This window comes from Aquarana catesbeiana, linkage group LG06 (genome assembly GCF_042186555.1).
Source record: "Aquarana catesbeiana isolate 2022-GZ linkage group LG06, ASM4218655v1, whole genome shotgun sequence".
In the NCBI taxonomy this organism is placed as follows: Eukaryota; Metazoa; Chordata; class Amphibia; order Anura; family Ranidae; genus Aquarana; species Aquarana catesbeiana.
Genome location: NC_133329.1, coordinates 65227904 through 65242938, shown reverse-complemented (window position 1 = coordinate 65242938; position 15035 = coordinate 65227904). Strand labels below are relative to the sequence as shown.

The following is a 15035-nucleotide window of genomic DNA, read 5'->3' as shown; positions in this document are numbered from 1 at the left end:
GATATGACTCTCATGTCCAAAAATATGTATTAATCCAATAACTTATAAACTGTGATTTCTGAAATGATAATTAAAGTAAAAGCAGAATAAATACATTTTTTAGTTGCTAACCTTTATCAGGCTTACAGAAAGCTTGTCCTTCCTTTTCAGCCATGTGATTGGCTCTCCTGTGTGGCTGCTGCTCCATACTTACCTATTTTCAGACTGCTCCAGCTGCAGGGAAGAGGAGGAGCACCAACAACACATGGACCATAGGTGCCGATGGGTGATATCACTGCTCCCAAACATAATTGTTGAGCACTCTCTCCTCCAATTAATCTTGCAACTACCTAAGGGTGTCCGGGCCCTAACCCTCTCTCCCCCAGGAAAGTTTGTTAAGAGAAATAAACTTTCTTTTTCATTTAAGAAGTGTCTGGCGCCCAATGACTTTAACTACTCTGCACCCACCATGCTTCACAACCCACCACATACAGAAGGATGTCATCTACTGTATCTCCGGCCCTGGAGGTTCTCATCAGACCGAAGGAGGCCTGGGACCTATAAAATCATGTGTTATAAGCAAGCCATGCATTTGGTAGAACACGTGCAATAATACTCTAATGTAAAGAGCAACAGGCTAAAATGACAAACAACACAAATGTGCCCATGTAGCTCAATGTTAGCTTCAAGCATGTTTGAATCCAGTGCAACTCCTCCCCAGCACTTCAGTTGTTAAATCTCAAATATGGCAACCATATACGGATGTAGAAAACATGCCCACAATAGTGTAAATCTACAAAGACACTTTATTTCTAAAATGCAATAAAAATCACTGAAAATAGACAGGTTCTCCCTTAGTAGTACAGAGGCTGCCAGTCATACACATCGATAATTCAGGCTCAGTCTAGGGGTCTTTTTAGTAATTGTTGATTGAGAACTTCAACAGATGAAGGGTTTAGGGTCACTGGATACTCCAAAACAATCAGTAAGAATGATAAGAGGACAAACTTCTCCCTAGTCTTTCAATAGAAGCTTTCTGGAGGTAGCAGGGAATGGACAGTATATCCAGGAAAAAAGGAGAAGAAAGGCCCCTCTAAGTGCGGTATGAAAAATTTAATAAAGTGCACAAAGGGTTAAAAGCACTTACAAGATTGTTGAGTGTTAAAAGACATGATAAAATCAGGAGTCCTCATCTGTGGCATGTGTCCATCCTCAGCATGGTGGTAGAGAGCAGTGTAGAGCCGTCCAGCAGCTGTAAAGCGTTCTCATGCGCGTTCGTCTGACGAAGGAGCTGCACATGCTCCGAAACGCGTTACTGTCCCCTTCTCTAAACTGACAACATCAACCTTGTGTGTCCCGCAGTAAATGCAGGCTTCCCTGCTGCCTCCTCTTTCCAAGACGCATGAGAACGCTTTACAGCTGCTGGACGGCTCTACACTGCTCTATACCACCATGCTAAGGATGGACACATGCCACAGATGAGGACTCCTGATTTTATCATGTTTTTTAACAACAGTTTTTTAACACACTCAACAATCTTGTAAGTGTTTTTAACCCTTTGTGCACTTTATTAAATTTTGCATACTGCACTTGGAGGCGCCTTTCTTTTCCTTTTTTATATCTTCAGAGTTGCCTCTCCTCTAACCAAAGTGCTGCCAGAAGTGCCACCTCATCACTATCATCCCTCCCCCAGAGCGCCCTTATCTCCTCTCTGTAGTATATCCAGGACCCTGCTGCAGCAGTCCGTATAGCAACCTCTGGCACTGAGTTCCTTTCTGTAACTCACACAACTAACAGTCCCCAGCAAGGTCTTTACTCAGAGCTCTCTGTCACCCAGCATCCGCAGGTAAATCCTAAGTGAGGGAGATTACCTAGATCCTTCTCCAGACCCAGGACTTCAGTACAGGAACCTCCAGTAAACGTAATCCTCAGGCAGTCTTCCTCAGGCCCTCAGCCCAGCAGCTGCTGAGGTAAAAACTGTAATCTCTTGTTTTAGTAACTCTCTCCCAGGGGCAACAGCCCCCCAGGAGAATGGAGACTCATGAAGAGGAAAGAACAATCTGTTCAGGCTTCCTGCACATTTATCACATTCCCAGTCACCTTCTGGACTCCTCCTGTCAGTGATTGGCTGGGGAATGATAAATATTCAGCAGATCATTTGAATCTCTCCTGTGCTCTGGAAATGTCTTTCAGAGGCAGGTGGGAGTAATCAAACTCTCAGCTCAGGAAACCCTGAACAGACCAACACAATCAATCCCTGCTCCATTCAGCACAGTGGAGCTAATAACTAAATGTACCTAGAAGCCTAGCTAGGATGATGCTACATAATAAGTTCAGTGCTGGGGGGGTCTTTGTTTAGCAAGTCCATGTACCACATGCACCTTTTTAGCATTCTGTCAGTAGTGAGCCTTTCACCTTGCAGCAGACTCATAGCAGAGAGAGGGAGACTATTTCAGCTCACAATGATAAAGATTTGTGAACAGGTGACTAACTACTGAGGTCTGGCAAACAGATGAACCATGGACCTAGGAATGGAGGCTTTATCCCACTCAAAACTTTATAAAGCTTCCAGGCTCCAGGACCAAGACTAGAGCTTATTAGATTTGAGCAAGCAAAAAGCTTTTTTCTCCTATAACAGATACCTATTCAGGACACCTTCATTCAACATATGTGGGTGAGAAACCCAGATGACACACATGCACCATCCATAGCCCTGTTAGCCAGTTCCTCACAAGATACTGTATGCACAGTATGGATACATTTGCATAGTCAACATGAGCTGGGGCCTATTTGGATTTTTTATGTAAGCATAAATCAATCTCTAGGTGGAAACAAAGTATAAATCCAGCCCTAGGTGGGAAGTATAAATCCAGTTGTAGGTTTCGTCATGAATCAAAATTCAGATGAAATTTTCCTTATTCAGGAATTCAGATGTATCCAAATCACGATACTAACTAATTTCATCAGATTCGAAATAAATTATAACAAAACAATTTTGAATTCCAAAAGGAATTTGAAAATAATATCAAGTTTCGAAATGGAAACATATTGCAATAATTATAGTAAAGTATAAAAGTGAAAAAGGATAATGATTCCTACTTAGGCTGCCTAATAGAATGGAATAGAACAGAGTATAATAGAATAGCATAGAAAAAAATAGAAAAGAAAATAGAAAATAAAGGAATGAAATAGAAGAGAATAAAGAATAGAATAAAATAGAATAGAACAAAACAGAATCGAATAAAATAGAATAGAATATATAAAACAGAATAGACCCATGAGGTTAGAAGAAGAGAAGGCACTATAGTATATAATGTGATTCAGTTGTTACACTTATAACCAGTGGCGTCGTTAGGGGGTGGCTATTGAGGCTAGAGCCCCGAATCTGGAACCCATAACCCTGAGTCCAGGGCCGGCCCTACCGTGCTTCACTGACATCCAGGGAAGGGAGATGAATGTGAGAGCGAGTCCCCTCCTTGCTCCGCCCATGTCATAGAGTCGGGTGGAACTTTCTCACACGAGCTCCTGAGCTGGGGAGGCAGCAAGTGAGTGCAGATCATAAAGGAGGGGGAGGGAAGGGGGAGAGGGGAAACTCTGTACTACCCCAGCCTCTCTGTATACCCAGCCTCTCTAAATACCCAGCCTCTCTGAATACCCAGCCTCTCTGTATACCTAGCCTCTCTGTATACACTAGCCTCTCTGTATACCAAGCCTTTCTGTATACCTAGCCTCTCTGTATACAGTAGCCTCTCTGTATAGCCAGCCTCTCTGTATACACTAGCCTCTCTGTATACCCTACCCTGTCTTCTGTATACCCTAGTCTCTCTGTATACCCTAGCCTCTCTGTATACCCAGCCTCTCTGTATACACTAGCCTCTCTGTATACACTAGCCTCTCTGTATACCCAGCCTCTCTGCATACCTAGCCTCTTTGTATAACAAGCCTCTCTGTATACCTAGCCTCTCTGTATACTCAGCCTTTCTGTATACCCACCCTCTCTGTATACCTAGATTCTCTGTATGCCCAGCCTCTCTGTATACACTAGCCTCTCTGTATACTCAGCCTCTCTGTATACACTAGCCTCTCTGTATACACTAGCCTCTCTGTATACCTAGCCTCTCTGTATACAATAGCCTCTTTGTATACCAAGCCTCTCTGTATACACTAGCCTCTCTGTATAGCCAGCCTCTCTGTATACACTAGCCTCTCTGTATACCCTACCCTGTCTTCCGTATACCCTAGTCTCTCTGTATACCCTAGCCTCTCTGTATACCCAGCCTCTCTGTATACACTAGCCTCTCTGTATACATAGCCTCTCTGTATACATAGCCTCTCTGTATACCCAACCTCTCTGTATACCCAGCCTCTCTGCATACCTAGCCTCTTTGTATAACAAACCTCTCTGTATACCCAGCCTCTCTGTATACCTAGCCTCTCTGTATACTCAGCCTTTCTGTATACCCACCCTCTCTGTATACCCAGCCTCTCTGTATACACTAGCCTCTCTGTATACTCAGCCTCTCTGTATACACTAGCTTCTCTGTATACCCAGCCTCTGTCTATACACTAGCCTCTCTCTATACACTAGCCTCTCTGTATATCCAGCCTCTCTGTATATTCTAGCCTCTCTGTATACTCTACCCTGTCTTCTGTATACACTAGCCTTTCTGTATACCCTAGCCTCTCTATATGTAACAATTCACATCTGGTGGCAGGTGACGTGACAAGCTCTCTGGTGACCTCGATGTAAGGGGGGGCTCTATGGGGACCCTGATGTAATGAGTGGGGCTTTGGGGACCCTAATGTAATGATAATATTTAATGTGTTTTATATATATATATATATATATATATATATATATATATATATATATATATATATATATATATATATATATATATATATATATACACACACAAACACATACACACATATATTATATACATGTGTATGCACGTCCAAGCGTATGCCTTTCTTTACTTCGCTGCTATGAGCTCTAGCCCTAGATCATTTGTAGACCTAGCAATGCCCCTGCTTATAACTAAAAAGCTCACAAGATGACTTTAAATATGACCCTCGTTTTCTTACTTCGTTGATAATTATTTGTTTGATCATTTTGAAAAGCCTGTATTGTTTGCCTCTTGGACAGCCCTCTCTGGCTGATTAGAGAGGGCTAGATACCTGCATTGTTAACCATCTGTAACCTTCCTGTGTGACCCTGTTAAAACACCTATCCTCTTGTTTATTATTGGGAGACCTTACCTCCCATATGTTAAATGATTTATTCCTACTGTTTTGATATGACTCTCCTCTAACACCATTCCTGTATAATTAAATAAAATGCTTGGAAAAAAAAATATATAAAAAAAGAATAGAATAGAAAATAAAGGAATAGAATAGAAAAGAATAAGGCAAAATAGAATAGAACAGAAAACAAAAGTATAGAAAAAAAATAGAATATAAAAAAATTGAACAAAATAGAATGAATATAGTCGTCTTCTGAAATTCAAATTTTGAAATTTGAACCCATTTGAAAATAATGAATATATATGAAACCAATCCGAATATACAAAACAAATTCCAAAAACGAATCATTCTAACTTAACCCCTTCCCGCCGACTGTACGCACATCTGCGTACTCGGCTTTCCGGGGTTATACCGGGATGATGCCTGCCACTGCAGGCATCATCCCGGTACCGTTGTTTAGAGCGGGCGATCGGCTATCCGAGTATAACAACCGATGCGGCTAAAAGCTGCTCGGCTGTTATACCAGAGGAGCGGGAGGGGACATCCCCCCTCCTGCCGCCTCCCGCCGCTCTTACCGTGCCTCCCGTGCGATCGGGAAGCCCGGTATCCAATCGGCCGCCTTCGGCGGCTGGGGGCGGGCTGGAACAAAGCTGTGGGCCCCCGATCCCTCCATAAAGAGTACCTGTCACCACCTATTAGTGTCACAAGGGATGTTTACATTCCTTGTGACAGCAATAACATTTTTTAAAAAAATGTTTTTTTTAAACACAATTTACAAGTATAAAAAAAAAATAAAGTAAATAAAAAAAAATTTTTTTTTTAAAGCGCCCCCATCCCCGCGAGCTCGCACAGCGAAGAAATGTGTTCAAATCACACATGTGAGGTATCGCCGCGTTCGTCAGAGCGAGAGCAATAATTCTAGCCCTAGACCTCCTCTGTAACTCTAACCTGGTAACTGTAAAAAAAATTGAAAGCGTCGCCTATGGAAATTCATAGGTACCGTAGTTTGTCGCCATTCCACGAGTGCATGCAATTCTAAAGGGTGACATGTTTGGTATCTATTTACTCGGCGTAACATCATCTTTCACATTATACAAAAAACTGGGATAACTTTACTGTTTGTATTTTTTTAAATTCATGAAAGTGTCCCTCTTCCAAAAATTTGCGTTTAAAACGCCGCTACACAAATACCGTGTAATATAAAATATTGCAACAATCTCCATTTTATTCTCTAGATTCTCTGCTAAAAAAATATATATAATGTTTGGGAACTCTAAGTAATTTTCTAGCAAAAAATACGGATTTTAACTTGTAAACACCACATTTCAAAAATAGGCTTAGTCATGAAAGGGATAATGCATATGACAAAACAAAATTATGAACTTAACAAATGAATCAGAAACAAAACAATACATTTTTTCCGTTGTGCACATTTTCGTTAAACTGGCAAGGAGGTCTCAAAGACCTGGTCATCAGCTCAGTAATGATCACATCTACAAGCCAATAAGATTTAAAAAAATATGATTCCAGCATACTAATCTAATACCCAGGTGGATTTTTTTTTTTGCTAAAAAGGCCTTGACACCAGACTATTATTTTCAACAACAATCCTACCATATGTTTTTGAAAATTTGACATACATAATGCATGTTATTTACCTGTAAAATCTTTGCTTGTGTAGACCTCCAAAAGCCTTGAGATTACTGCTGAGTGCCGCCATATGGGATGTGATGTCAACAGTCCCAGCATCCTAACAGCCATCACGGAAGTGACACTCTATAGTATTCCCCTTCTCTCCTTCCCTGGCTACTATGTAAAAGTATATGTAGGGAAGTAAGGTGAGGGCCAGAGGGGCTGGGTCAGCAAAAATAGTAATAAAAAAGTCGCCAAAAGGATAGAGGGCTATGATGTGCAAGAAGGGAGGGGGCAGTGCTAGGGAATTTGCTAACAAATATGCTAACAAAGGCACATTGCAAGTCAATAAGAAATGAACAACACTGCAAAGCATATTTTAAATACTTGATTGTAGTATGCTTTTACCACCAATATTTTATTAAGATGGTGACAGGTTCTCTTTAAGGAACTACTTTATGGTGTAATCTATCCAAACATTACGTTGGAAAGATACTAACCCCACTACTATCGCTATGTGGCTTAATAAGGTTAGGAATATCAATGCAATGGAGAACCTAGTGCACACCTCACAGGATAGAAGAGAACAATATATTAAAACATGGTCGCACTGGGTGGAATTTATATGCTCGGATGAAGGGAGGTTGCTTTTGAAGAGTTGATTGCGAGAGGGAGGTGTTCCCGAACCCCCCTCCGTAGGTTGCGGCATGCTCGTGCCCCTCTGGGTGTGGGGGGGGGGGGTTTCAGGTACGAATATGGGGGTGAGAGCCTTCCTTTTACTTTTTTTTTTTTTTTAGAGGAAAAGGGGAAAAAGGGGGGGGGGGGAGATAGCCGTTGCGTTGGTGTAGTTAGGATGCATTCATCTGTCATATAACATTAGGTAATTATGAAATTGGTGAATTTGGCATTTATTTTGTGACATATTGAATCTGATTATGTATTCAATGGATCCTTGACATCTTTGACATCTTTGTATAAATAAGTAATCTATCCAAACAATACTCTTGGACAATATATTCAAACACTCACCCATTACAATAAGTTTTTCAGTTTTTTTCTCAATGGGCTTCTCCAGAGAGGGGTGATCCACCCTACAGATGTATTCTGCCCCCTGGTGGATACTCAGTGTGGGGATGATGGTTAGACTGGCTGTACAGCTGTATGTGTTACCATCTCCTCTCCTGGGGGTTATTGTTTTGCTAACCATATTATCACTCTCCTCACATATCTCCTGATTCTGGCTTTTTCTCAGCCATGTCACAGTGATATCATCGGGGAAATACTCAGAGATATGACACTGCAGGGTGACCGGTGTGCCATGGAATATGTTGGGTGTCTGTATCTCTTCCACCACAGGGTTCCATGGGTATTCTACAAAACAAAAAGCGTACCATCATTACGGTTCAGATTTCATCTCCCAAATTTGCATGATGCAGTATATTCAGACCTTGACAGCTCAGAAAGTTGTCTAGCAGCAACAGCTATCTGGTTTCGGTGGTCCTCTAAATTCTGACCTAGACAAAGTCTTTACAAGTGGTCTGCTGATCTCTCTGCTTCTAAAATTTCCTTTAGCATTTGTTTGTATAAAGACACATATGAACGCATATAAATTATATATAATTTACATGAATGTAGGTACAGTATAAACTGTAAACCAGTGATATCTGGTTTTGCTCAAGCACTGTGTATCATATAATTAAATAATAATAAATAAATGATTGCCTTCTTTAAATATATGTTTTCGCCTTTTTTATCCCCTATGCATCACTGTGCTGCTGATCTCCTGAAGCCTTTTTCCACCACTTTGCTTGTTCCAGGGTAGGCTGCACAACATTGCTCATGATCGATTTCCCGATAGTGACAATGGAGGACCATGTTAGAGCCTCGTGTGTCAGCACAGACACTATTAGTCCCCAATAGGGGCGCATTCTACAAGGCAGGGCCATCTTTAACATGGGGCAAGCGTGGAAGCTGCCCCGGGCGGAATCTTTGTTGTGGAGCCCAAAGCAGCTGCCCCTTGAACTCGTGCTGCCTGCAAATTGGGGCCCCGATGATGGCATGGCGATGCGCACAGAGGACACGGGAGGCAGCGCTGTATTCCCCAGCCAGCCAGCAGAGACGGGGCAGGCCCAGGACCCCCACTGATGCTCTGACTCCACCTCATGCAGCCTGTATGCTCAGGAGGGAGCGGCTGTAGTGAGAGCAGAGACCCCCAGACCCCCAGACCTCTTAAAGTGTATGGTGACCGGGTATGTCTTTACTCCCATAGAATGCCTAACTGTTATCCTAAACCCTGAGCTGTGTTATTCAACTGTAAAGCTATGCATTGCTGAAAGTTCTCTAGCCATCTCCGGTAGTATGTCCTCAGTCCCTGGTCATCTCCTGCAGTATGTCTGCAGTCTCTGGTCATCTCCTGCAGTATGTTCGCAGTCTCTGACCGTCTCCTGCAGTATGTCCGCAGTCTCTGGTCATCTCCTACAGTATGTTCGCAGTCTCTGACCGTCTCCTGCAGTATGTCTGCAGTCTCTGGTCATCTCCTACAGTATGTTCGCAGTCTCTGACCGTCTCCTACAGTATGTCCGCAGTCTCTGGTCATCTCCTGCAATATGTTCGCAGTCTCTGACCGTCTCCTGCAGTATGTCTGCAGTCTCTGGTCATCTCCTACAGTATGTTCGCAGTCTCTGACCGTCTCCTACAGTATGTCCGCAGTCTCTGGTCATCTCCTGCAATATGTTCGCAGTCTCTGACCGTCTCCTGCAGTATGTCTGCAGTCTCTGGTCATCTCCTACAGTATGTTCGCAGTCTCTGACTGTCTCCTGCAGTATGTCTGCAGTCTCTGACCGTCTCCTGCAGTATGTCCGCAGTCTCTGGTCATCTCCTACAGTATGTTCGCAGTCTCTGACTGTCTCCTGCAGTCTCTGACCATCTCCTGCAGTATGTCCGCAGTCTCTGACCATCTCCTGCATTATGTCTGCAGTCTCTGACCATCTCCTGTAGTATGTCCGAAGTGTCTAACCCTCTCCTGCATTATGTCTGCAGTATTTGACTCTCGCCTGTAGTATATCCGCGGTCTCTGACCCTCTCCTGTAGTATGTCTGCAGTCTCTGACCCTCTCCTGTAGTATTACTGCAGTCTCTGACCCTCTCCTGTAGTGTGTTTGCAGTCTCTGTCCCTCTCCTGTCGTATGTGTAATAATGTGCCGCTTTACTTGCTCAATTATTTGGGATTACTCCAATGCTCAGTGAATGGTAATGATGTGAAGTAACCTGTAGTGACTAATCAGTGAACAGTAGTGATCTGTTGTGACCTCTAGCAAGCAATCAGTGAGCAGTATTGATGTGCTGTAATCTCTACCAACCAATCAGTGAGCAGTAATAATCTGCAATAACCTCTAGCAACCAATTGGCAAGCAAAAATTATGTGTTGAAACCTCTAGCAACCAGTCAGTGAGAGGTAATGATAGGCTGTAACTTCTGGCAATCAATTGCAATTACTGCGTGATCTGCGGCAGTACACTGATTTGAGTCTACCTGCTATTTTTTTGTATGTCTCCAATTAATATTAAAGACGGCCCAGCTACAGGGTGACAACACAGGAGCAAAACTGGGAGCCAGTCTATTATTACAGTTAAAACAGATTTATATGATAAAAAAAGGTCAGTCCTCCTAAAGTTATATTTTAGTTATAGGTGGAACCTGGTGGGCTGACTCAGTCCTTGGCATTTTATCTTCTGTCTTATTTCCTGATTCTGTTCTTGTCCAGCTGAGATCCTTAAATGTTTTCTCCCACATTCATGTGTTTCTGTTATCTTTACAATGATAAAAAAACAGGGACAGAAACATAATGGGCACAGCAGGTATGCAGACCTGGGAATTTAGCACAGAGGTTAATAGAGTCCCCAGAACACAGAAGAGACTCGTCTCCTTTTTTTTTTTTTTTTAAATAACAAACATGGTATACTTACCCGAGAAGAGAAGGATCTGGGCTGCTCTGTGCAAAACTTGCACAGAGCAGCCCAGATCCTTCTTTTCTCGGGTCCCTCTTCGGCATGCCTGTCCCCTCCCTACTGTTGAGTGCCCCCACAGCAAGCAGCTTGCTATGGGGGCACCCGAGTCGAGACACAGCTCTGTGAGCCCATTCAAACACAGAGCCGTGATCTGGCCCGCCCCCTCTCTCACCTCATTGGCTAACTGAATTTGATTGACAGCAGCAGGAGCTAATGGCGCTGTGCTGAAGCCTCAGCCAATGAGAAGGCAGCTGAGACACTTCTACAACATCTCTGGATCCAGATGAGACTATTTAGTGTAATTAGTGGGGCTGAGGGGGCTGCTGCACACAGAAGGTTTTTTATCTTAATGCATAGAATGCATTAAGATAAAAAAAACTTCTGTCTTTACAACCACTTTAACACCCCAGCATCTACTAAACACTGAAATATAAGGATAAGGTACAGAAAACCCTTTATTGACTCAATTAGTTCATTTATTTGCTTTAAACTTAAAGGAGAAGTCCAGCCTGAGCTCATTTGGCTGTACTTCTCCTCTGGGTCACAGGAGTGCAATTCCTTTTGCACTCCTGTGACCTGTTATCAGCAGAGAGTGGTCTGAAGTTCGCTCTCTGCTGATGTCACAGAAATTAGTCCAGGCACCGCGTCATCCTAACTCTGGAAGTCTGGATCCACCAGGTGCCTGGACTGATGCTCGTCTCAGCCTCCTCAGCGAGCCGCCGAAAGCCCAAGATGGCCGCTCCCCACCCCTCCATAGCTCAGTGCTCCAGTAAGCGTGGAGGAGCAGGGTGGAGGGATGCTGATTGACAGTCAGTAGCTCTCTGCTCTGGGAGGTGAGAGAACCGAGCCATCAGCGATGTTCGATCGCTCGGTTCTCAGTGTAGAGGCGCCGGGGGACAGATGCAGCATCAGACTGATGCAGCATCCACCTAGGTAAGTATAATGGGGGAAAAAAAACCCAAACCCATACTTCTCTTTTAAAGTGATTGTAAAGTCTTGTTTTTTTCAAACATGTTATACTTACCTGCTCTGTGTAATGGTTTTGCACTGGGCAGCCCAGATCCTCCTCTTCTCGGGTCCCTCTTCGGCATCCCTGTCCCCTCCCTCCTGTTGAGTGCCCCCACAGCAAGCAGCTTGCTATGGGGCACCCAAGCTGAGTCACAGCTTCTTGTGTCCATTCAGACAGGGAGCCCCAGTTTGGCTCCACCCCTGCTCTCTCCTGATTGCCTAACTGACTTTGATTGACAGCAGCGGGAGCCAATGGTGTCTCAGCCAATCAGGGGGGCAGAGGCACTCGTGGACATTGCTGGACAGAGATGGGGATCGGGTAAGTATTAGGGGGGGTAGAGGGGGGCTGCTACACACAGAAGGCTTTTTATCTTAATGCATAGAATGATTTAAGATAAAAAAAACCTTATGACTTTACAATCACTTTAACTTTCTTAATTCCATGATACAATATTCTATCATGTTACCACCAGTAATCTTAGAATAACTGATCTCCCCCTCCCCCCTCTTTTGTTTTCTTTTCCTCTCTCTCTCTCTCACCCCCTCCGCCCCTTTTTTTTAATTTATTTTTTATCCAATAGATAAAAAATAAACAAGCAAACAAACACAAATGGCTATTCTTTGTGACTATTTTGGCCTTGTTAATATGACCACAAATTCTTTATGTTTGTAATCCAGGTATTGCACCTTTTTTTTAGGAACTTTGATGTGAATATATACTTTTCGCTTCTTCTAAACAAACACTTGGTTTCTATGTTCCATAATATGCTTTTCTCAACAAGTTTATGTACAGTCAGGTCCATAAATATTGGGACATCGACACAATTGTAATCTTTTTGGCTCTATACACCACCACAATGAATTTGAAATGAAAAGAACAAGATGTACTTTAACTGCAGACTTTCAGCTTTAATTTGAGGGTATTTACATCCAAATCAGGTGAACAGTGTAGGAACAACTGTTTGTATATGTGCCTCACACTTTTTAAGGGACCAAAAGTAATGGGACAATTGGCTGCTCAGCTGTTCCATGGCCAGGTGTGTGTTATTCCCTCATTATCCCATTTACAAGGAGCAGATAAAAGGTCCAGAGTTCATTTTAAGTGTGCTATTTGCATTTGGAATCTGTTGCTGTCAACTCTCAATATGAGATCCAAAGAGCTGTCACTATCAGTGAAGCAAGCCATCAATAGGCTGAAAAGACAAAACAAACCCATCAGAGAGATAGCAAAAACATTATGTGTGGCCAAATCAACTGTTTGGAACATCCTTAAAAAGAAAGAAGGCACCGGTGAGCTCAGCAACACCAAAAGATCCGGAATACCAAGGAAAACAACGGGCAGATATCCACCTACATGACCGATGAGCCCGATACAGCAGGGAAAGGTCTCCCTTACGCGTCTGGTTCGCGGCCCCTGGTAGTATGAACAGAAGGCACAGGAGCACAGAGTGGTATGAGAGCCTGGCGGGTGATTTGTGGAAGTAGAGGCCTAGGATCCTGAAGCAATTGGGTTGGAGATAACTAATCAGCTGGAACACAGGCAGCAGATGCAGAGCAGGAGCAGAGCAGGCAGGTCCAGTCACAGGCAGAGTTGGCAACAGGCGGGCAGCACAGTAAAAAGGAGCAGGCAGGTTAAAGGTCAAGGACAGGCCGGGGTCAGATGCAGGTAGAAGACAGAGAGTATCCAATGGACAAGCCGGGTAGTAAGGAGATCAGACATCAGACAGGTTAACAGGAACAAAGATACTGGGAGCTGCAGATTGGACAGTACCGAGCAAAGTGCACAGGCAGCTTAAATAGAGCGATTGGCGCCAAGCGGCGTGCGCGCGCCACTGCGCACAGGTCGTGCGCACACGCACGTGCCCGCACACACTGGCGGGCCCCAGGGCGCCCGGCACTGAGCCTATTCCGGGAACTTCTCTGACAACAACTGTGGTGGAAGAACGAAGAATTCTTTCCCTGGTGAAGAAAACACCTTTCACAACAGTTGGCCACATCAAGAACACTCTCCAGGAGGTAGGTGTATGTGTGTCAAAGTCAAAAATCAAGAGAAGACTTCACCAGAGTGAATACAGAGGGTTCACCACAAGATGTAAACCATTGGTGAGCCTCAAAAACAGGAAGACCAGATTAGAGTTTGCCAAACAACATCTAAAAAAGCCTTCACAGTTCTGGAACAACATCCTATGCACAGATGAGACCAAGATCAACTTGTACCAGAGTGATGGGAAGAGAAGAGTATGGATAAGGAAAGGAACTGCTCATGATCCAAAGCATACCGCCTCATCAGTGAAGCATGGTGGTGGTAGTGTCATGGCGTGGGCATGTATGGCTGCCAATGGAACTGGTTCTCTTGTGTTTATTGATGATGTGACTGCTGACAAAAGCAGCAGGATGAATTTTGAAGTGCTTCGGGCAATATTATCTGCTCATATTCAGCAAAATGCTTCAGAACTCATTGGACGGCGCTTCACAGTGCAGATGGACAATAACCCGAAGCATACTGCGAAAGCAACCAAAGAGTTTTTTAAGGGAAAGAAGTGGAATGTTATGCAATGGCCAAGTCAATCACCTGACCTGAATCCAATTGAGCATGCATTTCACTTGCTGAAGACAAAACTGAAAGGAAAATGCCCCAAGAACAAGCAGGAACTGAAGACAGTTGCAGTAGAGGCCTGGCAGAGCATCACCAGGGATGAAACCCAGTGTCTGGTGATGTCTATGCGTTCCAGACTTCAGGCTGTAATTGACTGCAAACGATTTGCAACCAAGTATTAAAAAGTGAAAGTTTGATGGATGATTGTAAATCTGTCCCATTACTTTTGGTCCATTAAAAAGTGGGAGGCACATATACAAACTGTTGTAATTCCTACACCGTTCACATGATTTGGATGTAAATACTCTCAAATTAAAGCTGAAAGTCTGCAGTTAAAGCACATCTTGTTCGTTTCATTTCAAATCCATTGTGGTGGTGTATAGAGCCAAAAAGATTAGAATTGTGTCGATGTCCCAATATTTATGGACCTGACTGTATATAAATAAAAAACCAACTACGCAAGATTTAATCACAAAGTATCACAACTAGTATGGCAAAGCAGCTGACACAATTCTTCTGGCATAGAAAGCAATAATAATGTAACACAAATGCAGCACTTATGCACTA

The 15035-nt window shown here is 43.4% G+C and overlaps 1 protein-coding gene across 4 annotated transcripts in view; it reads right to left on the bottom strand.

The window, feature by feature from the left end:
* Window positions 1–15035, bottom strand: part of LOC141148571 (uncharacterized) — a 112122-nt gene that overhangs the window by 35679 nt on the left and 61408 nt on the right. For all 4 annotated transcript variants that reach the window (XM_073636133.1, XM_073636131.1, XM_073636130.1 and 1 more), the window contains one exon: window positions 7888–8229. In XM_073636133.1, the coding sequence (XP_073492234.1) occupies window positions 7888–8229 (342 nt within the window). The remainder of the gene's footprint in view (window positions 1–7887; window positions 8230–15035) is intronic.